Raw genomic sequence first — 25,750 nt, forward strand, 5'->3', positions numbered from 1 at the left:
ACAATTGAACAAATGAGCTGATATGGATGGGAGTGGAAAATTTATATTCAGGCTTCGAGGATGATGCCCTGTTTGGCTATCTGACCTATTTATGGTTCTTGCTGTCTGGGCAGAAGAGCAGCTTATCAAATGTAGGTGGGTGCAGAGAGGCACAGGTTTGCAGTCTCAGCTCTGTCGGGTCCCACCTTTGTGACTCAATTTCCCCATCTGTGAAATGGGGGCAGCTCTTAAGTAGGTGCTGGACCTCCAGAAAAGGGGGCAGATCTGCTGTTGCGGAGAGCTGATTTTGGAAACGGATCTGAGCTGTGCTGCGGGAAGGCACCTTGATGTTTGAAGAGCTTCTTGTGCCAGAGACTCTGTGAGAATCTATTTGTGAAAAATATGTATAAAATATTGCCCCTGTGAGTGCATCTTCACCCACACCTTGTATGTGTTGTTGGTGTGGAATACTTAAAGACCCTGAACCATCTCTCAGCAGGAATTGACCCATTTCTTTTATTTCCTCTGATCCGAAATCCCAAGCCGTTCCTCACCCTGGCAGACCTTGTCAGCCCAATGCAGGATGTAATTTACTTTCCTTGAAGTTTGTTGCTCCGTCCACTGCCACAGCTGACATTAACGCTCAATGTAGCTGACACTTATAATTTTCCATTTGAAGGTAGATTCCTCCAAAAAATGCCACAAATGGAAGGTTCCCCAGTGTGGTTCATTCAAGAAGTTTATTGCCTATAGCTATGGACGTGTGCAAGGGTTTTGGCTGTCACTACCCAGGATGAGATTATGAGTCTTCAGTAATTAACGGAAGTGTAATACCTGGAAAACTTCCTATCGGCATAGAAAAGGATCCATGACCATGTTTTTTTAGAAACATCTGGTCTGCAATCTCTTGTTGGTCCTGCGCCAGATTGTGCTTCCCAGGTTGAGAGGAGAAAGGTGCTGTTAGACGCCGGATGGGAGCTGGAGATACTCCCCATGCCATATCCTGCTTCTCTGCGATGGTGTGGATCTAGGAGCCAGGGCAGTGGCTCCCAGGACGGATTTGTGTCATCACCTGATAAAAATCTCATTGCATGTTGTCACTGGCATCTCTGCCATAGGCTACCACCTCCTTATTTAATCCACAAAGGTTAATTTTCCTACCCCTTCCCCTTGACGAGTGTTCAGTTCTTTGGGAACTTCTCGCAGAACTCAAGTCGGCTGAAATTTCTTGGCTATATTTTATGCTTTGAAAAATAGGGTTTAGTGGGAAAAACTTTTTGTGGGTTTCTGTTGAATTTGCTTAGTCCAGCAGAGAAAAATGGAAAGGGGAAAATGTAGAAGTGGCAAGAGTTTTACGACTAGACTCTGTCTGCTTTAATAGGAAAAAAAAAAAAAGTCTCCCGATGAAATATTTCTTCCTTCTCTTTTTTTTTCTTTCACCCCTCTTGCTAGAAAAAGCCAAGGAAAGTTACTCTTCTGCTTGACTTGAAACAAAAATATTTTTTCAGGTTTTTTCCCCTGGTTTGGGAAGCCGTGTTTGTCACTCGGGGGTTGTTTTACGCTTCCCTTCCAAACCTCGCCCGTACTTCAGCGTGAATGTTTCAGTGTCCTTCCAGGAGCCCTCTGCCAGCAAAGCTGTGTAAACTCCAGTTAATATCGGGCTCAATTTCTTACATGGGCGAGTGAATGGAAAGCTGACGTTGTTCTCATGCTATGTAAACTGAGTGTCACCGAGAGCTTTAGACCTCACTGTCTGGGGCCTCGGCCGCCTTCGGAGCTGAAGGAGCTTTACTTGAATAGAGCGGAGCAGTCAAGTGGCTGACAGCAGGGACTGGTGCAGCTGTCCTGGGCAAGAGGTGGCTCTAGGACAGCTACAGCCTCCACGTCCAGTTCAGGTGCTATTAGCTTCTCATGAGTGGCTCAGTAGGCTACAGAGGGAGCCCAGAGGAGGTCTCTAACCCCCTGCCCCAAGGCGGACTGTCCTTCCTGGGAGATAGTCCTCATCGCTGTAGGATTTTCTCCCTGGGCAAGATCTGCTTCTCTCCCCTCCACCTCCATCCTGCTGAACCCGTGTGTCTGCTGAGCTTTGCTTGCCTTCTGAAAGCAGGGTCATTTAATGACGATTCAAAAGCCTCTGTACAGGGTGCTGCTAATTGTTCTCTGTTTTGGCAGTAGCATCCCTCCCCTCCTGTTTCAGCCCTGTACTCTCCATCCTGACCTCCAGTATGTCCTGCTGGCACATGTGTAGCAATTCCCAGTTACAATTGTCCGTATGGGACAAAATATGAAATGCTTTGGTTTCCTGGGCTCTTTGGGGTGGTAGAGTGTGTCTGAGGTGGGTTGGGAATGAGACCACCCTCCCTTTGCTGTGCCGCTAACCGTGTTGCTTCTCTCTTTGTCCTTTCCACAGAGAGTACGGACAACTTTGTCTCAAGTAAGTGTTTCCTTGCCCTTTGCGTACTGTGGGTGTTTTGTTTTTTGCGGTTCCCTCTGCTCTGTGACTTACACGCTCCCGGAGGAAATATTGGGAAGCAAGTTGGCAGAGGCTGCACAAAGCCCTGGTGTCCCCATGCATAAGCAAGATGGCTGAGGAGCTTTTGATCAGCTGGGCAATCTCTAGAGCCCAGGAGTTGCTCATTTCCTCTAGCGACATCCTGATAAAGGTCCTACAGTGAAAATTACAGTCTTCAAGGTCTTAAATGGCAGGGCTGGAGAAAAATACCACCAGAACTCTAACTGGTTGGTTGTGGTGTAGCGGAGGCGGTCTTAACTAGGTGTAGGCTGGCCAATCCCCAAAGCACTTGTGTGTCATGGCTCATTTACAACATGCTATCTAGTGTGGACTGGGAAGAAACACAGGACTCTACTTCTGTAGTGTTTCCTGAACGGATTCCTTCTTCTCCCCTCTCCCATCCCCCCAAAAAAATAAAATCCAAGTAACAGTTTCTTTGGATCAAGTTCTGTTGGAGTCAGTCTCATGTTTTAACCCTACTTGGCCCAGTAGTTTTCCGAAAAGTCTAGGAGATGGCCCAGGGATGGAGGCCACCTACCCTAGGACACCAGGCACCCAAATGTTTTTCACTTGTGAGGTAGGAGTCACATCAGCATTGTCATCATCTGTGTTTTCTCCGCTGGTGCGTGCAGGGAACTCTCTAATGGTTGATTTTGGTGCCTTCTGAAATAGAAAGTTGCAGCCTCTGGATCTTGTTAGTTCAGGCACCGCCATTGGGATGTGCTGGTGCCTTGGGAGTCCCATGGGAGCCGGAGCCGCGTTGAATCTTCTGTCTTTGGTGTTTTGGTTTCAGTTGGTGATTATGAAGTGAGTCCCACCCCACCAATCACTGTGACCCACAAGCCGGAGGAGGACACTTTTGGGGTGAGTCCTGGTCTATTTGGCATGCATTTCTTGTTATTGATGACTCGATATTTACATTCCTGTGCTGTTTTGAGAGGTTTGCAAGGAAAATCTCTTCCTTTGTGACTCAAGACAACGATCAGAAAGATTTTGTGGCTTGTGTCAGGCAAGTGAAATACTGACACGAACTATCTGATCCTCTTGGGTCTGCAGTGTGGAACTAGGGAGCCCTTTGAAAATAAGGCATCCTGTGAAGCCGCTGCTGGCAGGGTCAGAAATTCTCTATCTAAAAAAGTAGCACCCAGAGAACAAACAATCAGGCAATTGAGTGTTTCAGACTATTATTGAGCTGTTAAGTTTAGCCCTGTGAGGGACTCAGATTTAGCTTGGTTCAATTCTGTCAGTGCCAGTTTGCCCTCTCTCCTGCTCTGCAGGGCATGCCAGAAATGAAAAAGGAAAGAAAGCCTATGGCTTATCACATCTCAACATTGTCTTTCTTCTGCAGAATTCATGTAGAAAAAGAAAAAAACCAACTGTGTATGAGTGCTGGGGGTGGTGGGGGAATTAGCATGTTACACAATTGCTCTAATTCTGTGAAAGTTTTAAGATCTTGAAACCCACCAGGTGTTAACAGAATGAACAAAACTCAATCTACCTTGGTTTCAGTTCTCGTCCAGCTGAAAAGTTAAAACTGAAGCGAAAGCTTTGAATAGTGAGACAGGAGTAATAATGTGCACTCATCATTAAATATAAAGCACAGAAAACAAACCAGGGGATGAAACTAAAGCATGGCAAAATAAAAAATTTAAAAATATCGTAGCTAATATATCAAGGGCAGGGAAAAGGGTTGCAAAATGAAATTACATTTTCTTGGTTAAATGATGTATTTTCTATTGTAGCAGAATACAGTTTTGTAAAAGGAAGTGAAGTCTAAATGCATCACAAGACTCAGCACAGGAGAACAATTGGACAAATGCCAAAGAAATTGTTGTTTACATCAATGCAATAAAAGTATCTCGAGCAAAGGCTTGAAGGAATAAATATTCATAAATATTAAAATAAGCCTGGGATTGTAAAACCTTTAGGGCAAGGAGGTTTTCTTTCCTCTGCTTGTACACTGACACAGTGGAACGACAGTTCCAGTGAAGGATTTTGGACACTTGTAGTATAAATATTTACTACTAAAAATTACAATAAATAGGGAACCATTAGAGGTTGTAGGAAAACCAAATGTTTTTGGGGGAAAAAAAAAACCCCAAACAAACCAGTTCTACTTAATTTCTTATGTTTTCTTTTTGTGGTGTGTTATCTTCCCTCATTCATTGTCCTGAGGGATGTTTGGATGGAGACAGAGTTGTTCTTTCTGAGGAATTTTCTGCTGTTCCTGTGTGTTCCCAGCTCAGGTTAGTATAGCTTTAGTGTTGTGACGTCATGGCAGCGTGGTGATGTCACAAATGGAAGGTCATGACATGGCGCAGTGAAGGGAGAGCCCACACACTGGAGCAGAGGTCCTCCTTCCCTGAAGATGTATGGAGTGAGAGGCTGGGGAGAAGTGGTGCCAGAATGGTATCGCTGATAGGGAGATCCCAAACCTCCCAGTCCTGCAAACAGCCTGTGATGCTTCCAAGCTGTGTCAGAGACCTTTGCTTTAGCTTGTGTTTCCCTCCACAGCTGATATCCACGGGGCTGCAGCAGATCGTATGAGCCTACAGAAAGGTTAACTGGGCAAGGAGCTGCTGTATTTCCAATCTAGACTCCTAAATTCCCCTGTGTTAACTCAGTTTTTTTCCTTTCAGGTTTCCATAGCGGTTGGGCTGGCAGCTTTTGCTTGTGTCCTCTTGGTCGTCCTCTTTATTATGATCAACAAGTATGGTCGGCGGTCCAAGTTTGGGATGAAAGGTACGTGCAGTCACTTTCCTCTAGCAGGAGGCACCTTCCAGGATTGCCCGGCTCTTATAGCACACGTGGAAAGGTGTTGTGGTTTTATTCCTACATTGTCAGTATTGGTGCAAGGCTTTCTTACGAGAATGTTGTCCAACCTTCTTCTGCTTGTTGAGAAAGTAACAGAGATATAGGGGCTGGTGGTTCTCACCTGTATGTCTTTCTGCTGGGCAGAAGTATGCATGTGCTCTTATCAGCACATAACTGCATCATCAGGTTTCCCAGAAGAGCTCTGAGGCATGCGTTGAGGGAGTTGCGCTCCGGAGAGCACATACTTGGATGAGATCTTTTTTGCAGGCCTGATGATGCACGGGTTTCCCCTCGCGTCGCTCTGGGTGCAGAGCACAGGATGGGAAGGGGGAACAGAAGGATGTGAATTCGGTTTGGGTTCTGTTGGAAAGGCAGGTGCACCCATTCTGTGCCTGTCTGTGAATAGAGACTGAGACATTGATATAAATTTGTAAGGTCCATGCTGGGAAAGCGACTGCTGACCTGTCTTTCAGTGATGTGGAAGGTCTATTTCTGCTGCCTCTCTGTTGGAAGGTTTCCTCCTCTGCATCGTGAATAACCACTTCAGGAGATGTTTCAAGTGTCCTTGGTAGTGATTGGAAAGCGAGAAGGCGTCTGATGTTTGCTAGGCAGAACTGGTCTCTCTGTCCTACCAACACCAGCGCTGTGATGTGATAGAGCTAATGCCAGGAGAAACTAGATGACTCTGTGCCATCTGCTTTTTGTGACTCTGCTGGTATCTCCGGTTGGGCAGCGTTGGTGGTGCCCAGTGAAGGCTGGAGGAAGAGCCTTCACATGACAAAGTGGTTTCCAGCCTAATTGGTGGCTCATATATCATTTGAAGCCAGACTTTGACAAACATAAGCTTCTTCCAAAGCTCCCGAGTTGCAGCCCGATTTCCTGGCCTTGCTGGGGTCTGCGTTGCAGAGCAGGTTGATAGGTTTGTGAATGTTTCTTGTGCCTCCCTAGGGCTTGTTTTGCTCTACAGAGACGTTTTCTAAGTGCGTCCAGATGGGATTCTGGCTGGAGTTTCCCCTATGCATCCTATGGAGATGGAAGACAGGACACTTAATTAAATAGCAAATCTTCTACACCAACTTAGCAATATTTAGTCCATATGTCCAATGATAAGAACCATCTGGTAGGGTGTACTGACTGGTGGGTGGAGTAGAGGAATGGAAGACATGGTTCCTGGGATCATTTCCCAGCTTTTCTACTGACTCACTTAGTGTCCGTAGGCAATTAGCTGTCTTAACCTCTGTCTCTGCTTTAATTTCCCCATCTGTAAAATTGGGATGATGTTACGTGCCTTCTGGAGGGATGTGTCAGAACACTTTGGAAGTGCTTGGGCATTTGCCACTGATGGGGTTTAGAGACAGAAATATAAAAAGGAAAAGTAACTTCTGACCCTAATGGAAGAATCAAAGAGGAATGAACCTTGTGTGAGTAACCAGTCTTGGTGAACAGATGTGTGTACGCGTTCAGAGGCATTTGGGAAAGTGTGTGAGTGGATATTCTGCATTCCCAGAAATCAGAGGGATGCTGTGGTGGGCCCTTGTGTGTGCAGTTTTCATAAGGCAAAAATGTTTAGCCAGAAAAGCCTGCTTTCCTCCTCATCATGCTGTATTTCTTCCAACTCTGATATGAAACCACAGCCCCGTAGAGTTTCTGAAAGTTTTATTGATGACATTGCTTAGAGAGATGGAGCTCACAAAAATTTAATACATCTTTAAAACCAGGGAGATAGCTCTTTAATGAGTCACAAGCGTCGTAGCTATCACCATGGGCAGCTTACTCATACTGCCTAAGCTCCCCTCCCCGTTGGAGGCTACAGATCCTCCTGCCCTGTGGACAGTCTCCCTAGCACATGGCGTTACCTGCTTTAGCCCTCCTGCTTTTCCCCAGCGTCTCTTCTGCCTACGCTTTTTTCTTTAGCCATAGCACCATTGTCAACTGCCTTGCCGTCAGGCTTTGCATCTTTAGCCTCCGTCTCCCTTCTTTGCATCAGCCTTGCTACCAAACCTCACCGCTTTCACCCACAGCACAAAGGCAACTCTTCATTCACCTGCAGTGGCTGGGGTGCTTGGTGGTACCCTGGCTATGGCCTGCCCTGGCAGCTCTAGCTGATGTATTTCTCACCCCTCAAGAAATGTCCCAGTCCCCTGCACGCTTTACAAAATGCAGTTTCTAAAATCTTCTTCCATGGTGCTCTGCAGGTCCATGAGTCCAGAGCCTTACTCTCTCCTTTGGTTGCTTTAGTGTCTCAGCTGAGCAGTTGCACTTGGTCCCAATCTGGCAATGGTACTTTGAAGCTTGTGTTTGTGCTTGATGTCTCTTTCCCCGGTGTCTCCTCTTTCACTCCACTAATGGGCTGCTGTTCCTTTCCTCCTCCCTTGAGGTTTTCTGCTCATGAGGTGATGCCCTTGTCCAAATCATCAGATCACTTTACTGAGTGGTCCTGAGCTGCTTTTCCAGGGGCTCACAAAACAGGTCCTACCTTATTCTGACGTCCTATATGGGACAGTGCAGCTGTCGACCACCTTCAAATCTCCTTTAGCTGGCACTCTCCTCTGGGTCCCTCATTATCAGTTAATTCTTGGGCAGGAGCCATCCTGTGCAGCACCCATCATGTTATTATTTACTAAGAAAAAAAAAAAAATCCAAGCCCTGAGTCTTTTTGGGAAAGTGCATCATTCTGTGAATCAGGAGAGCTCTTTGTCGCCAGCTGATATGTTGCCACTTGTTGTTGAGATCCCAGCTTGGCAGGCCTGCAGGAGCAGGTTTTTCCTGTTGTGTTTGTCACGGACACAGAACACTGTGTGCTCGTGTTGGACACGTTACCCAAAGCACCTCATGAATCTCTCTGAGCACATCTTTTTCCTTCTGCGTCTCCTGGTGTGAAGCAGATGGTTTATGTCCTAGAAAGAGAGAGGTGGACTTGGACTGACAAGGTTGGATGTCACGTTGGGCTGGGAAGTCCCCCTGGGCCAGCCTGCTGGGTTGCCCACCGGTCTTAAAAGTGAACTAATGGGCCACAAAGTTTCCAACATCGAAGCTACCTTTGCTGATAAGAAAGTCACTGTGACTGAAGCTACCTTTGCTGATAAGAAAGTCACTGTGACGCGGGGGCACGTGGCTGGGGGGGGACTGCGAGAGGATGGTGTGCCACATTTGTCCTCTTCTGGCTGGTAGCACACCCTCGGAGCATTGCACAAGAGTCCTGGCAGTGCCACTGCTCTGGCTATGACCCGGCTACTGATACAGCCAACAGCCCAGCGGTGGAAAAGCCTGCGCTGCCAAGCACGCCGTCAACGGGCTGGAGCGGGGGCATCAACAAAAGCTCCTTGTGAAGGGGGCTCTGACGCGCTCTGCTCCCGGCTCCTGGGCATCCCGCCGAGTTCACGGGGGCTGACTCCATGCCATGCCCCTCGCCTTTCCCTGCTCCCCTCCGGAGAGGGCCTTCATTAATGCGGGATGGCGGAGGTCAGATCCCCTTTCTGGCTGGCTGTCGACCGCGGCTCCCGTTGCTGGGGGTGGGGGGATGGGGATAGGGGTGGGCTGAAGCAACTGAGGGGGGCTGCTGGGGGATCACCAGAGCTGCGGAGGCGGCAGGAAAATGGCAAACAAAGCGCCTTTTTGTGAAACGTGGCGTTACATGGACAACGTGGACGGTGGGGAAACCGCCGGGAAAAGTGAAGTGTAAGAACTGAAAAGCATTGAAGTCGCAGACATGGGCTGCAACTGTTTGCTGCAGGGCAGTGTATCCAGAGGGGGAGCTGAGATGCTTTTTTTAAAGCCTTGCATTAGCGTGGGAAGAATAGAATCTTACAAAGCAAGAAAATGGGAGTCAGGGCCTTTTGGTTTACTGCCGTGTCCCAGGGGAGTGGGTTTTACAGGTGGAATAGACAGCATGGGAGTAAGGAGCTCAGCATCCCGCACTCAGTCGTCGCTTGCTCCATCTCTGGGGTCGGTGTCCCGCGTTCCCTGACCGCCCGCTGGAGGTGGAGGGTTTTACACCTCACCTTCTGGGGTCAGGCTTGTCACCGCAAGCCTCGTAAACCCGCCTCTTCCCATCAAAGTTTAATCCCAGCAGATGACAGGAAACGAAATTTCATAATATAATAATAAAAAAAAAAGCCACACGCAAGTCCCGGGACTAACAAAAATGACGTTTCATAAAACAATAATAACGGCACAGAAAAGTCCTGGGACTAACAAAATGTTCGGATGGCACAGCAACGGAGGCCGTGTAAATGCTCAGGTTGATGGACTAAAATATATGCTCCTTTTGCTTGTTTGCTGTTACATTTACAAGTGCCTAAGGATGAAGAACGTGTGCTCATGCATATTTGTGTGATGTATTCCCGGTGCTGCACAGCTTAAAAAAAAAACCAAAACCAACATAAATATAAAAAACTTTTTAAAAAATTGAGTTTGCAGAAATACAGGGAGGAAGATGCTGGAGAAAATTCAGAGACAAGAGCACTTGTTGTTTTGCTGAGATGAACTATATTCCAGGCTCTGAGATTAAAAACTACTTGCATTCACCAAATGAGGTTTTCTTCCTCGGGTGGAGACAGTGCCAGCTAAATGGTTCAGACTTGGTTACAGTTTGCAAAGAGTTGATTGCTTTTTAATCTGATTTCCTAAAGAAATAAGGTGTGTGATCGTGCTGCCTCTCTCTCTGCATGCGTGCAAGCGTGCGTGTACAGCTCTGCCTGCCTGGATTTTCCCTCTCTGCAGCAGCTTCTCTATCTGCCGGCCGGTTCCACCCAGAGGAGAAGGGGGGAAGGACTTAGAGATACCTTCACAGGCATGATGCAAATAGGGGGGCCAAATAGAGGATGACAATTCGGGTGATGCCCCGCTGATGGGAATGCCTCGAGCCTTTCTGGGCATCGGAGAATCCCTACGGAAGGTCAGCCTCGGACAGAAAAACAAAACACAGAGGACCAGGCTTTCACGGGGTCTGCTGCGGTGGGTGGTGCGTACGTCCATACACAGGCGTATACATATTTTCTTTCTGAATAGGCAGAAACAACAAGGAAGTGGGGGAGAAATGAAAGAACGGTAAATAAATACGGCCCACGCTTTCTGTAATGTTTGAGGAATCACATCGCTATCAGTTCATTTCGTGTTTGTTCTAATAGCCCTGATCAAAGTGCTGGCACTGCTGATGTGCATGTGGATGTCAGAAGTACTTGCAGAGCTGTTCCATTGTAATTTAGCATTAGTTAATAGGTACTTAAAGTAAAGTGGTTCCCTATTTGATTATGATTGGGGGTTATTAACATTTTTTTCCATAAACAGATGGTAACTGTCCGCTGAGTCGATTGCAGAACAATTCCAGGGTTCTGATTCAAGAGGGCCAGCTCCTGCAAAGATATCTTGGGTGCCTGGCTTTTTGCTTTTGTTGATTTGGTTTTTTTTGTTTGTTGGTTGGTGGGTTTTTTTGTGGATGATTTTTTTTTTTTTTTGCTTTCCTCCTCCATCATGCAATTATCGCTGCAGCTTTAAAAAGGAAAAAAAAATAAAATATACAAGGGCCGTGACCTACCTTTCAGATGAGGCTTAATTCTGACCCACGTTGCCTTGGCCAAGTCTGGCTATAATCATGCACTGGTGGTTTTTCCCTGATGGTTTTTTTGGAGGAATAGGAATGAATAGGAATTTCATTCCTGAATAGGAATGAAACACCGCTCTGCAGCGCGGAGAAGCCTGCACCTTAAGGGTTAGTTGCTCGGGAGAAATCTGTGATCAGGCCCCTTTCATTTCATCCTCCTGGGAGCCTGCCATGTAGCAGGAGCAGGAAGAAAGAGAGAGCAAAGTAATATCAGCCAGCCTGGCACGGCGACGGGAGAGAAACAGCCATACATTAAAAGCCACGGCTACCCACGGTGGCTCGGGGATGTATGGTCAGTCATACTAACGAACTAGAAACGGGAAGCGATTGCTGCTGCTTTCTTTGAGGCCGGGCGTGCGACGCTCGGAGCCCAGCGGTGCCGAGGGGCTGAGTCCCCTAAAACACTCAGGCAGAGTGACTTTGTGGGTCTTTTGAAGGTCGGAGCTTTTCCTTGGCGGTATCCTTCTGTTTGTTTGAAAAGCCCCTTGATATACTTCTTGCGCTCAATATTACTGGGTTTTATTTGCCTGGGAAGTGGATTGAAAGGGCGCATGGTTTCACTGGGGGCTTCTTTCTATAAATGCCTGTTTATACGCGGGTGAAGTGCAAGCTGTGCTATTTATTTATTTATTATTTAGTGCCTCCAAGGTGATAAAGCTTTTCGAACTGATAAGTAAGTGCCTCACCCTCTGCTGAGCATGCAGTCTGTAACTGGTGCGGTGGCAGCAAGGGGAAAGCTGCTGTGCCGCCCTGGGCTCCTTGGCAAACCTTCGAGAGGTCCCACCTCTCCCCTGGGGTGCTGGGACAAGGCTCCTGTGTCTCCTCTCCATGAAGGCAAATCAGGTCTCTCGCCAGCAGTCGGTGCTCACACCGTTGTCCTTCAGTCCCAAGGTGTGATAGTCTGGTGAAGGCTCTGAAAGATGGGGTGATGCTGTTGCTTATTGCTGCCTGAAGGAGCAAGGAGACACCCTGGGATGGGAAGATGCTTCCAAGGGGGCTGGAGAGATGCATCAAATGACCCTGCAGGAGAAATGGTTAGCAGAAGATCAGGATTTATTTAGATCAAGAAATAAAAACATTCTCCTACTCCCAGAAGTATTAATAGGCTATTTATAAAGGGAATGTAAAGTGCACTGACCAGCCATCATCTATTCCAGTCGCTTTTACAGAACCAAGATGTCTATTTTAGGCAACTACTAAAAGCAGCTAAAAAAAATCCAGGCAGATCAGTAGTTTTCAGGTGACCGGAGAAGCCCTGGGGCTCCTTCACACCACCTTCCTGCAGGATCTTCCTCCCCGTGCGTGACCTCCCTGGCTCGCGGGCGCACGCTTTTGCTCCTCTCGCCAGCTGGCTGCTGGAGTCCAGGCACAGCGTTTGCTCCAAAGGAGCCCCTCGGGACGGGCTGGCATTTGCCCGGGACAGCTCTGCCTTAGCAGGTGTCTCACTGCCGGCCTTCACAAGCCGTTCTCACCTTGTGGTGTCAAAAGCTGCATGAGTGACCCTTATCTTACCTGTGATTTGGTGTGAGGTGAACTCCCAGGCAAGGTGGTGGAAAGATGCTGGGATTTTTTTTTTTTCCAATTTTTTTTTTTTTTTTTTTTAAGCCATCCCCATTCTAGGCTCAGTGTTTTGGCTGTTCCACCAGCAAAGCAGTAACAAGTGGCAGCACTGGGGACTCTGCTGCTTGTGGCATCGCGCTGGCTTCTGCCTTTGCATATGTGGTGGGCACAGCTTTGAGGAGGGAGAGCGCGAGAGTGAGCCGCAGTTGCTTCCCCTGCAGTGCAGGGTCTGGGAAGATGTCCTTCATCCGCTTGCCATTCGGGAGCCACTGAGTTGCCCCAATTCCTTATCCAGCCGCTTGCATACATCTCTTCCACAGCTGTGAAATCGCCCAGGCTCAGTCACCTGAGCAGCCTTCCCCAGGGACTACGCAGAAGGTACCAATCCTCAGGGGGGTTCTCTCCGTGGCCGTGATGCTCCCGCCTGCCTGCTCCTTGCCTCCGTGGCTCCAGCCTGTGTCTGCTGCTTGGTCTGTTGGTGTCTGTCCGTCTGTCTTCACATGGCTTTGCTTTAGTGAAAGATGCTGGGCTGGCAGCACAGAGCCAGGATAATTCTGTTTATGTCCATAACAAGTACCACATAGAGCAGCAGGACAGGCTATTTTATTTTTTTTTAAACCAGTATAACTAACTAATCCGATGAAGAGATATCATCTCCATAAGCCTCGTGCCCTGTGTGCTCTCCTGCACCTCTCTGAAGGCAGCCAACAGCCAGACAACTAAGTGTCAACTTTGATGGGGCTTTAATAAGGTGCAGGGCAGTGTGGGAAGAAGCAAAGGGCCTTAATTAATATTTTAATTGTAGCTTGTCTCTACCACAGTTGTCCAATTATTCTTTGAAAAAGATTTTGCTACTGTTAATGCCGATAAATGGTCCTTAGGGAGGATGTCCCTAGTGAGTTCATCACCTCTTTCTCCTCTTGACTTGCTGTAGGATTGTTGTTTGTTTGTGCGGTGTTTAGCCAGGGATGCTGAGATCTGGCACTCTGTCCTTAAACCCTGGAGCAGGAGAGCATCGGTCTTGGTCAAGGGAATGGGGTAACTGTGATTTGAACAGCAGGACTGACAAGAGAAGTGTTTGGGAACTGTGACGGCAAATGTAGAAAAGGAAGAGAACGGTGCTGCTTGGTTTTGAACCTGGTTGAACATGCTTGAAGGAGTGTATAGAAATTTGGAGAAACCTGAATAAGGGAATGGATAGGGACTGTCGCTTGGGCTGTTCAGGCTTCAACTAGTGAAAGCACTGAGGAAGCAAATTGTAGAGAGCACTGGAGCATCTGATGATCTAATGGGCTTGTTCCATCTCCAATTTCTATTTCTTGTGGTGCAATAACAAGCCTGCCTGGCTCCTGGACAGCCTCAAGAAACTCCATCATCAGCACCACTGTTTAGTGTCTGTTGATGAAGGTGTGAGTGGTGCAGAACCCCATGTGATGCTCAGGCATCTCATTTCGATCTACAACTGTGCTATTAAAAATCAATGGACCAGAAGATAATGCCTGTACACAAGGCAGCTGGGTAGTATTTTGTGCACTGTAGGAATAAATCACATTTGGGTTCTCATATTTTGTGTCTGAGGGGCAGGGTTATGATTCAGTTTCTATTTGGGACAGTGGTCTTCAGTTCGTAAAATCATAGGGTTGGAGGGGACCTCTGGAGATCATCTAGTTCAACCCCCTGCCAGAGCAGGGTCACCCAGAGCAGGTCACACAGGAACGCGTCCAGGGGGGTTCTGAATGTCTCCAGAGACGGAGACTCCACCACCTCTCTGGGCAGCCTGGGCCAGGGCTCTGACACCCTCAAAGGAAAGAAGTTCCTCCTCATGTTTAGGTGGAACTTCCTATGGTCAAGTTTGTGCTCGTTACCTCTTGTCCTGTCGCTGGGCACCACTGAAAAGAGCCTGGTCCCATCCTGCTGACACCCACCCTTTAAGTACTTATAAGCATTGATTAAGATCCCCCCACAGCCGTCTCTTTTCGAGACTGAAGAGACCCAAATCCCTCAGCCTTTCTTCATAAGAGAGGTGTTCCAGTCCCCTAATCATCTCGGTAGCCCTTTGCTGTCCCCTCTCCAGCAGTTCCCTGTCCTTCTTGAACCGGGGAGCCCAGAACTGGACACAGTGCTCCAGGTGCGGCCTCACCAAGGCAGAGCAGAGGGGGAGGATGACCTCCCTCGACCTGTTGGTTCCATGGCCCTGGCTGGTGATGGAGGATGGGATGCTCAGTTACCCTGAACGTGGCCTGTGGTTCAGGAAGGGGACCCAGGAGATCTTATTGCCTCTGGCCACGTAAAATGCACACAGGTCTCCCTTTGGGCTCTGTGCATGACATACTGCTGCCATCAGGGTGCATTGAGGGGCACCAATGAACTGGGGACACGCTGGAAATGATGCTCAGTGCACCCATGAAAACTCATCCCAGCCCAGCCATCAGCCTTCAACGTGCTCTGCTCCACGGTCAAGGCCATATTTCAGGCTCTCCCCTCTGCTCTCCGAGATGTGAGAAGACTGTGTGTGTCTGAAAGCCTCTTTGCTCTCTGTATCTGCCAGAACGTGCTAGCTGCAGAAAAGTTAGCACCCGCGGGAGTTACCAGCCTGTTCTGGAAGGGACAGTTTCACGTCAGGACACTTACGCTGCAGCCCGGCATCCCATGCATCCTGGTGCTGGGGAGGTTTTGTGGCTCTGCTGGATAGCCTCTGAAAGATAGCCTTGCTGAAAGACCTCACTTTGTGACCGGCGAGGGGTTTTCCCTGCAAAAAAAGGAAAAAAACATTTTCAATCAGAGCCCCATTGAGAAGCATTGCCTCTGGCAAGGTGGTTTTGCCACATCTGCTTTTGATGACACCCAAGTCAAAGCAGTGCAGCAGCTTCAAAAACCGCAGAGGGTGACAAAACATACAATTACGGCAGAGAAAATGGATGGGTCTGCTTGGATTTTGGATTAAAACCTCTTTGACTTGCTTCTCATTTCACCTGAACCACCTATGGTTGGTGCCAAGGAACCTGCATCTCCATCTTCTCTCTGTCCCAGGGCGTGCTCCAACCTCCCCAGCAAACTGCGAGTTCTTCCCAGCTTAACGCAGTCAAGAGTCAGTCAAGAGGCTGTGAATTAGCGTGAAGGGGAAAAATACTATTTTCCTTCACCCTGGTTTTCCTTTAGAGTAAGATCCACGGGCTGAGACGCCGGTGCCGCAGTATCTCCAGGGCGGGCAGTGTGCTGGTGAGGCTCCCCGGCGCCGGCAGCATCGGTGTCCTGATGCAACACCGGCAGCTCGCGTGGAAGCCTGCGGCACCGAGACAGCTGCCGGGATCGGGGCAGGGGAAAACTGGCCCTTTTGTTGCTGACAAGACGATTTCATCTTGATGCTCTAAAAGCTTTTGTGACATCCGCAATTTTCCAGATGGATAATGAAAACCTGTGAGCAGGGGGGCGTCTCGGCGGCTTTCGAAGCGCTCGCCTGTGGAGCTGCGTGCATTGGTTTCATATCTGCTGACAGGGCTTAATAATCATTACGCTAAGTGGAGCCGGCACGCGGGGAGGCAGGTAAAGCTGCTGCCGCCCTTGGGCTGAGACGTGTTTCTCACTCTGCATCCCCATCCTGATGGGCTGATTTCTGCCTCTCCTCCTCCCAGGCTGTGGGGCTTTGCGGGAGCTGCTGGCCGGGTCTGTTCACCTCTTGCTCGGGAGCCCCTTGGCATCCTCTAATGGCATCCGGGGATGCTCCAGGGTCCGGACCAGGGGCTGCAGTGCTTCCACTGGGCTCCAGCTTCAGTCCTGCTTTGGTAAGAGGAAAACAGAGACGGAGTTTCCCACGATCAGCAGGCGCACGGACCATGCGAATAAGCAAAGCGTGTCTTCATCCAAAGTGCTTGTAGTAACTATGTGCTCTTTTTCTGATTAATGTTAGGGGTAATTATTAGCACGGTCTTACCTATTAAGCAATGATGTATTTTTTTATGAAGAGGGAGGTATCTGATATTCTTAAAAGGAAAGAAAAAAGCCCCATAATTTTGAGGTAGCAGTGGTCTAGGATCAATGTTTATTCTTATTGATTCCTTAATTGATTTCTCTGACCTTTTTTTTCGTTTGGGTTTTGGGTAAGTTCCCACGCACACAGGTAAGTTCCCTGTGCACACAGCAGTGGGGTGCTGCAGCAGGCCTGAGTAGCCAGTGAGGGGCTTTGGTGCAGCGGGGCAGGACAGTCACCCCTTCCACCGGTGGGGTGTAACGCTGGGGAACCGGCTGCTGAGAGCCGTAAGGAGGACGTGTGACACGCAGGGTCCCCGTGCTGCTTTGTGCTGGTCACCAAAGGTGCTCTGGGGACAAACCCAAGGGCAGGGCAGTTTGCTGCCGGAGAACTATTTGGTCTCTGTTTATTTAAGTTAATTTCTTACAGGCTTTTACACCCCATCCCCCTGACTTCTGCACCGCTGGTTGTCCCCAGGGTTGTTGCAGCTTACTCTTCCCGCAGGGCTAAGCAAGGACACGGATGCAAACCCCTTCTTCATCCCAGCTCAGTCCTTCCAGCGTCATCGTCATCATATCATTTTGTTGTTGCCCTTTGCTGAGTTTCCTTGGCGTGCGGGAGGCTCCTGGCCCCGTGCCCGGTAGGGTTGGGGATTACCCCAGGTTAGGTCCCCTTGCACTCGCTGGGGACATCTCCTCCTCCCTGGGCAGGGTCCTGCTCCCTTGCAGGCTCATAACCCGTTTGCAGCCTGCTGTCCCCACCAGCCCGTTTGGACAATAACTGTTTCCCGGGTAAATTGGTGATTTGTCTCCAAAACTTGTTTTTCTTTGATGTTTTTGAAGTTTGCATCCTGTTTTTCTTAGTTCTGCCAGCGTTTGCTGGCTAAGGGAAGCGCTGCCCATGTGAATTTGTGTCTTCGGTGCTGCTTGACTTACCAGAAGGTAGCAGAGCTGGTGAGAAAGAGCCAGCTCTGCTCAGTCATTGACCCACCATATCAGTGGTGGCTTTCAGAAATTATGATTATCCCACCTGGCTCCCTAAACAGATACATATCAATGGTTTAATTCAGTGGGTTTCTTTCATTTCCAAAGATGGAATAACCCAGCCTCAACACCAGTCCCTGTGGCGAGCCTCTCCGGCTTAAAGCTTTGCCATATTCGTGCCACCCAGACTGGCACTGGCAGGGAAGAGCCACGTAAATCAAATTTACTGTTATTATTAATACTGTCGTATGACAGTGCTCATATCCAAGCCAGTTTGAATTAATTTTTCAGGGAAGTTTTTTCTGAGACAGTATTAAATATTTTACTAAGCTGAAATATATTACAGCCTTCATTGACTAATTTTGTAATTCAATCAGGGGAAAATAAGGCATTGAAGGTAGTTCAGCGTGATTTGTTTTTACAGACCAACTGCTTCATCCTCTCCATCCCACTATCATTTAGTCTCCTAAATATTTTTTTTCTTAATATTTCCTTTGATTTTTTTTTTACTATAGATTTAAAGTTAAGCTTATTAATTTCTTCTGCACATCAGCCAGGAGAACAAATGCAAGTTGTGTGCACGCGTGTGTGTATATATATGTGTATATAAAGGAAAATGTCTTTACAGATTTACAGTATGTCTGTCGTCTTGACAAGTTTCTCTGCTCAGAATTAAATTGGTAGCAGCATCTGGTAATGAGACTTCGTGCCTTTTGGGCTGCTGGGTGCTTTTGCTGAGTACCTTGCTATAGACCGCTGCAGGTCTGTCCCCTTGGTGTGTGGGACCGACTGAGGAAATACTGCTGGATTTTCCAGTAAGACTTTGCTTAGCTGTTTTGACCGCTATTTCGTTGTCTTTCTCTCTGTTGTTTTTTTTTTTTCTTTTATATTATTATTTTATTTAAAGACTATTAATTCTTCTATTTTCTGTTTGCTCTCAATCTCCCTTGATCTAAAGTGTCGTGATAGAAATTGAAATTAGATACAGCCTGACGTCTGCAGAAATCCCCTTCCACTCTGCTGCTGCAGAGCAGCTGGATTTTAGATTTTTCTCCCCTTCTTTATGTTGTTATTTAGTTCTTCATAACAAAACATATGGTCTTCACTATGTTTCTCTTCTGTCGAAGTTTATTTTGCTGCTGGTGTATTTAGGAGTGATTTGGGCTTATTCTCTCTGCTTAAAGATTTCAAGTAATGCTTCTTGGCTGCTGCTGTCTCTTAACGTGATATCGGAGTTAATGGGACGTCAGCACGTGCCAAAACCCCTCATCAGCAAAGCACACGTATTCCACCCTGGCATATTAAAACTGAAGCTGTAAGGGCAAAGCAGGGCACCTTCCTACCTTTCGACAGGTATCGGAAAAGGCGTTGATTTCGGTTCTGCTGAACTCACTGTGATCAGGTCACACCAAAAACAAGTCGCTTCCTCCGGAGCGCACCCCAGCAGAGAAGCTGAAATCTGGACTGGGTTTAGGGATGCTTCAGCAAAGGGCGTCTCTCTTGGATTCGCTCCAGCCAGAGCTTTGCCGGGGTTTCAGCTGGTGGTTTTGGGGCCAGTCGTACGGGCAGGCTTTTTGTCAATCTGTCAGAAAGGACTAAGTTTCTGCTTTGTTGTTAAAAAAGGAGAGGTGCTACTAAATTTTGTCGATTGAGCCTGTTACTAACACGTGCTACTGGGCTTTTAAATGCCTGCCAGATGCCTCTTTTTTTTTTTTTCTTTTTTTTTTTTTTTCCCCATTTTATTATTTGGATGGGACAAACACTGGCATTTCTTTCCCTGTCACTACATCGTTTTCAGAAGGCTGTGTAAGTTCTCTTTTAGCAAAAAGTACCTTAGCTCATATTCCTGGTTGCTCTGCTGACCCGTGGGGCAGCAACCCGCTCTGATACCGGCCTTTCGAAAGCCGCCTGGGTGCAGGCAGGGAGGCGGCGTGCTGCCTGAAATGAAACTCTGCCCCGAGGATAAATCCTGATTTCCAACCAGTGGCAAAAAATCTATACGTTTTCCCTGGATCAGGCTTTACCTTTAGATTTTTTTCACCCGTATGTGGTTCTCAAAGCCATCAGGCTTTTGTGCAAATTCATGATAACTTACAGATCCTTCAGCATCCTTCATTCTTAGCGGAGAACCTTCAATCTTGAACCCAGCACTTGAAAGCTTTTCCCAGGAGCCATTTACAAGTGTTTTTTACTTTTAGATGTCAGTGCTAAGCTGGCGTGTACGTACAAAGCCCTGTGTGCTTCGGGACCTCCGAGCTCTTGTGTCTTCTGAAAACTTTATAGCCCTTGCGCCATCACTATCGACAGCGCGTTTTGGACAGCGTGGTGCTTTACAACATACCAAGACGTCGTGAAGTTTGCAGTTGGAAGATGGGTAGAAATGAAGAAGTGGAAGGGTGAGGGAGAGGCAATGCCGGAACCCAGGCGCTTATTTGACAGCCTGGTGCTTCACGTCGCCCTTAGAAGCAGGTAGAGAAGGAGGAAACTCCTCTCTCCGAGTGCTTTGTGCCTGGGGAGCACAAACGTGTGGGTGCACGAGCTTATGTGCAGGGGAATAAAGGTAGGGAGATGCTTTATGAAGTTGTTAGTGGCTGTTGGTAAGTGCCTATTTATCTGCACTGAGCTGCGGAGCCCGGGAGCGGCTGGAGGGAGATTTGCTGTCGGGCAGGCTCTTTAAGGATAAATAATCTTGGCTGGAATTTGTGCTAATGATTTCCTAAGTGTGCCGGTGTGGCTTGAGCGGTGGAGAAGGAGGGAAGGCAGTGCTTGCGTCTCTTTTTTGGGGTGTGAATGGGGAAGGCAGGAGGAGGCTGGAGGGAGGAGGGAGCAGCTGGCGTTTCTCGTTTTGGTTAGCGGTGTGGCAGATGGAAAGTTAGTGGTTGAAACTTGATTTCTTTTATTGGTCTAGTAAGCACAGTAGCTCCAGGAGGTGTGTGACCCATGGATGTAGATCCACTGAACGTGTTGCAGTGCTTGAGACTTTCTACTGAAGGATTTTGCCTTGTCAAAGAGATTTGGTTGATACATAATACAGTACAACTCTGTCAGTGTAAATTATTGAGAAGGTACATACAACTGTGTCGATCAGGTAGCAATAAAACCAAAGCCGAACACACAAACCCATCTCTCCTGAGCCAAATGTCCTATGCTAGTGCAGAGAAGTGGGCACCGCATGGCAGCCTGCAATTACTAACCTCTTGTCTCCATCGTGCTCAGATCAGGTTCGACAACGTTATCTCAGCACCTTCCCGACTTACTACAGGACTGAAGGTTTGAGTTTTAACTCATCGGTCCGGAGCCTGGAAATAGGTGTGCACGCTCCTGCCTGCGTTTTGAGTGAGCGGGAGCACCGCAGGCGGCGTTGCCTGTGTTTGTGCCTTGTGCCGCAGCTCTTGAGGCACAGGGGGACAAACGCAAGGCGGTACCAGAGAAAGTCTTCAGGATATCGAGACCTAATCTCCTACAAGTCGTAGGCTGAGGGAAATGTTTCTGGTAAATATTGGCTCCTAGAGGATAGAGAAATGAGTGGTCCTCATCTGTTTGAGGTAGTTTATCCCTGTTTCTGGGGTGTATCACGAATGCCCAGATTAGGCTTTTGCTGTGGTTGTGCCTTTCCTTGTGCTGCGGATGTGGGAAATGCGGGCTGGGAGGGGGGGATACGCTGTACATGTGCTTCTGGAGGAGCAAGGACCCGGTGGTCCACCTCTGCTCCAGCCTTCGCCAGCTGTGGCAGCAGCTCCAAGCCCCACCATCTTGGCAGTACATTTTTAGGGGGGCTTCTCCTACCAGATCAGCTGAGCTTTACTGAAAAAGCAGCTGGTGGATAATGTTATTAGTGGATACCTGTTGAGAAGGACAGGTATTTTTGTGTGCCAGCATTTTTCTACGCATGGGAGTTTAAAAAGTAGCGAAGGGAATTAATAGACAAATCCTACTGAAATTCCTCTAACATCCTTCGCCAATCCTGGGTTTAATGTTTAACAAGTGCTGAGGAATGTATGATGGGAGCAGGGGATGGTACTTAATAAAATGTTTCATTAACTAGAGAAAAAGGGCTTTGCTCACAGTAACTCAGAGCAGGTAAGTTTGTAAGGTCTTGATGAGAAGACCAGGACAGAGATGAGCTCCCTGCTGTGACCGGCAGCCGAATGAGCCACCCAGAGCGTGCAAGGGTTAAGGGCCATCCGAACAGCAAATGACGCCTCGTAGACTGTTAAAATACCAAGGCTGGATTTTCATTTATTCTCTGCTAACAAGTCTGTCTTGGGTAGTTCATCAGTTTGATGTTGGAGTAGCTTTCGTAGAGGTGTAATAAGACTGATCACTGCAGGCTCCCTCCACAGCCGTCCAGGAGGGGTGGGTTCCTCATTAGGCAGATGAAGAAGCATTTGGAGCTGTGTCTCTCTCACCACTATCTGCAGAGTGAGCCTTGGAGACGTCCACCAGACTTGATTAAAGGCTGGGAGACCCAAAGATGAAACCGTGCTTAGGGTAAAAGCATCCTGAAATGTCCCGAGCATCTTCCTCGGAGAGCGGGTGGGCGTGTTGACCACCCTCGTGGCCTTCACTCAGCACGGGCTTGCCACAAAGTGGCACGTGTGGGTTTTGGGAGAAGTCTAAGCCTAAGCTCAGTGTCTTTTGAGATGCATGTTCCTGGCAGATCTCTCTGGCATCTGCCGATGAGAAGTGCTTCCCGCACCCTTTCGCTGTGCTCTTTGTTGGAGATTGTTATTATTAAACTTTTTTGTTATCGTGTCAGCTAGAAGAGGTGAGGTGTGAAGGAGGATATATTATTACAGCCTTCTGCAGGCAGCAAAAGGAAAAAAGGCGAGATTAGAGATGCTTTCAGAAAGGGATCATACAAAAAGCAATGACTTGAACTTCAGGAAGACTTGTAGAGGGGTTAGGAAAGTTTTGGGAGAGCAGAGGAGGACGGTGTCCAGCATGGGGGATATTTAGGGCTTGGACCAGAGAATTGGAGCCAGATTTCCAGGAGGTTTTGTGTCCTGTGACTGTGGGGGCCCGACTCTCTCAAAATTTGTCTGCTCTGAAGGACAAATTCCCTCGAAAATCTGGCAGAGGGCTTGTGTGGACCAGTGTTTCTGGCCATGGGACAGAGTGGCCGTGGTGGCCCCTGCCCGCGCTATCCTCCATCCTCTTTCTCTTGGGAGCTTGCTTTGCCGACTGCTTCGCCCTCCCTCCTTCCTTCCCCTCGGTGTTAAGCACTCGGTGCAGCTTTCCTCTTAATGACCCTGTCCCTCACCTGGGAAATTAGCAAATACCCATTAGCACAAGCACTGAGCTGGATCCCCGGCCCCGGGGAGGCTTGCGTGGTGTGTTGTTGGCAGCCGAGTTCTGTGCCACTTGGATATTTTTCTCCCGACGAGCATCATGTACGGATTTTCCGCTTACCGCCCTGCCTGCTCCGGTTGTTCCCCGAGCCCGAGTTAGTTACAGCAGCTTTGAGCACACCCTGCGTCAATCATTGCGCTGGCGGACGTGTGTATTTCATGTGGGAAAAAGCTTTTTTTTTTTTTTTTTTCTTTTTTCTGGAGAATGAGTGAATTAAGATATGTGTTTACTGCCACTTGCGCAAAGCGGTCCCGGGCTGGGCCACAAGACACATGGCTGGTGTTTAAAATTAAGAGAGCGAACATCAACATAGAAACCAGGAGCGGGAGAAGGAGTCTGGGTAATGGGATTACATTACTTCCACGCTAATATGACCTTGGAGATGGTCTGCTGCTCTGCGGGGATTTGGGGAGTAATGCATTTGATAGCATCATCTGAGAGGGTGTGCGTTTATCTGCGCATATTTATATCCAAGCTTACATGTTTGTGTGGATGTGCACGGTGTTTATTCTTTCAGTTTAGCCTGGTGTGTTTTATCTATTCATCTCCAGCTCTGCGTGACCCAGGGATGTGTTGCAGGCGACGCTGTGGGATCCTCCAGCAGTGGCTTCAGATGTTGTACAAGGGGTTAATGCCTTCTCCTTTGAACTGCCACCTGAAAAGCCTAAATCAAAAGCATTGCACCTCTAAAAGTCAGTACACAGTGGCAACCTCCCCCAGGGACTAGATCTTCTCTGTTGGAGCCAGGAGGGGAGGGAGATTTCAAAGAAAGGAGCTGCTGTCTACTAATGTGCCCTCTTTGTGGCATTATTACTGTGGAGAAGAGCAGCAGCATCTCTTTTATCTCGGCTCTTGGGGTACCACATGGAAATGCATCGATTGCTGAGATATCCGAGGGCCCAGGTCTGAATGGAGAGATTTCCAGATCAGAACCAGTATTTTGGATACCTGTTGGTGGTCAGAGTGCTGTGGTGCTGGGCAGGCTGTAAATTATTAAAATCAATTGTTTATATTTAGCAGTCACAGTAGAAGTTTTATATATATAAAAAATTATAATTATAATGAAATGGATACAGCAGGTTACAGACAGGGAGTGTAGGGGGAGTGGGAGAAGAGCAGGGTTTTCCCTGTACAAGAGCATCCATGGGGGAGCTGCTTCTCGGCATCAGGATATCCAAAAAAGTGTGTGTGTCGGGGGGGGCTCACTGTACTCTCTGGACTCTGCAGAGCTTAGGTTAGTTTTAGGCAACAGCAGTAGATTTTTGCCTTCCCCGCTCCACCCCTCCTTTTTTTTTTTTTTTTCTTTTTTTTGAGGGCACTTCTTTTTCTAGAGGATGTGTGAAAATAGTCTTTATGTATCAAAAAGAAAAAGAGATGAGTTCATGGTTTAGGGAGAGGGACAGCCTTGGGCCATGTGGGAGCTTTCTGTGTGAGGGTGACATTTGCTCAAGGGGAGAAGGCAGCGCTTCCCAGTCTTCCTTGGAAATAAAACTGGTGTGAAGGGAATGGGATGACAAGAATGGATGCTTTAATGGCTTGCACGTCTGTTGGAGATGTGGAGTGGATGTGGTTTCCTTTGAGGCTGCTGTAGCTGCTTTGTAGGGCCTTCTCCTGATGGAGAACGTTGCTTGTTGAGCGGCCAGCTACCCCCCACCCAGCATCCTCTCTGTAGCTGCTTTGTAGGGCCTTCTCCTGATGGAGAACGTTGCTTGTTGAGTGGCCAGCTACCCCCCACCCAGCATCCTCGCTGCAGCTGGTTTCTCTCCAGTGGTTCGTCGCCTCCGCACACCACAACTGCCCTGGCCAGCTCTCAGCCCCACAGGTCCTTTCCTGTGAAATGCAGCTTTTTTCCTTTTACTTTGATGTAGTTTGGATGGGAGAAAGTTGTGTATCTCATATGACGTTTAATGCTGGTGGTCTATTGCGATGTATGCTTCTGTCATGTCCTGAATCCTCTGGCAATGGTACCACCTGCACCAGGCAGGTCATTTTGCCTGGGCTGCCCAGACATGGCAGCTGGAGATGTCTTCCTACCCCTTAACCAGGGAGGTGGCCCTGGTTCAGCGAGATGAGCCTTGGTTTGTCTGCTGTTTCCCTAATCACCGTGTCACCTGCCTGGGCTGCTGATGCTGGGGGAGGACACTGTTGTTCTGTGGGATAACGCGACCTGCCCGAGCTGAGCTGCCTTGGATTGGAGCTATCATCTCACAGAAGGCAGCAGCCCCACTAAGCACCTCTCAGTGACCACGGGGTGGCCATGTGGAGGGATGGGCCCTGCTGCCCTTTGAAGAAGTGGCTTTGAAGGAGCTGGTTTGGGGCTGCTGGATAAGCCCTCACACCCTGGGCTTGGCTTGGCTCCGGACCAGCTGCACCTCCATGGAGGCAGACTGAAGGCAACACTTAGAAAAGAATCTTTGCTTGCAGTCTATAAAACACAGAATAGAAGCTTCTCTCCGCATCCAGGCAATTAAAATGCCTACCCTGTGCATAAAAAGAGTCTAATAATAACAATGGTGAAGTTAATGAGATTTCACGTGTCTCTGCAAACTGGACTAGGTTTTGTAAGCTCAAAGATGTGTGGTGTTGGAGCCCCTCTGAATTGGGGAATTTTCTTTCCCCAAGTGCTTCAGGCTGTGCTGAAGGTTGAGCATCCCCCACCCAAGCGAAAGAGGCATTAGTGGAAATGTGGTCTGGAAAGGACGAGAGCAAATTTGCAAAACATTCTGCCTGACACTTTTTGGAAGGAATTCAGAGAAGAGCAACTAAAATGATTAAGGTTCTGCAGGGAATGTATTGTAAGAAAAGATTAAGAAAAAGGAAAGCTAAATATATAAAATGCAGCTAGACCAGAGTGAAGGGGAAGTGGTCCCCAGTGGTACATATTTAGAAGAGTTGAACAATGGAAAAGTAAAAAGACTATTTAGGATGCTGGAAGGAGAACATGGGGTGTATAGAATCAATTAAGCAATCAAAAACCTGTG

At 48.1% G+C, this 25,750-nt stretch overlaps 1 protein-coding gene across 3 annotated transcripts in view; it reads left to right on the forward strand.

The window, feature by feature from the left end:
* NTRK3 (neurotrophic receptor tyrosine kinase 3) overlaps positions 1-25,750 on the forward strand; it is a 218,835-nt gene that overhangs the window by 70,814 nt on the left and 122,271 nt on the right. For all 3 annotated transcript variants that reach the window (XM_063346504.1, XM_063346505.1, XM_063346506.1), the window contains exons 9-11: positions 2,390-2,413; positions 3,285-3,355; positions 5,131-5,233. In XM_063346504.1, coding sequence (XP_063202574.1) covers positions 2,390-2,413; positions 3,285-3,355; positions 5,131-5,233 — 198 coding nt within the window. The remainder of the gene's footprint in view (positions 1-2,389; positions 2,414-3,284; positions 3,356-5,130; positions 5,234-25,750) is intronic.

The sequence above is a fragment of the Chroicocephalus ridibundus genome, chromosome 9 (genome assembly GCF_963924245.1).
Source record: "Chroicocephalus ridibundus chromosome 9, bChrRid1.1, whole genome shotgun sequence".
Classification (NCBI taxonomy): domain Eukaryota; kingdom Metazoa; phylum Chordata; class Aves; order Charadriiformes; family Laridae; genus Chroicocephalus; species Chroicocephalus ridibundus.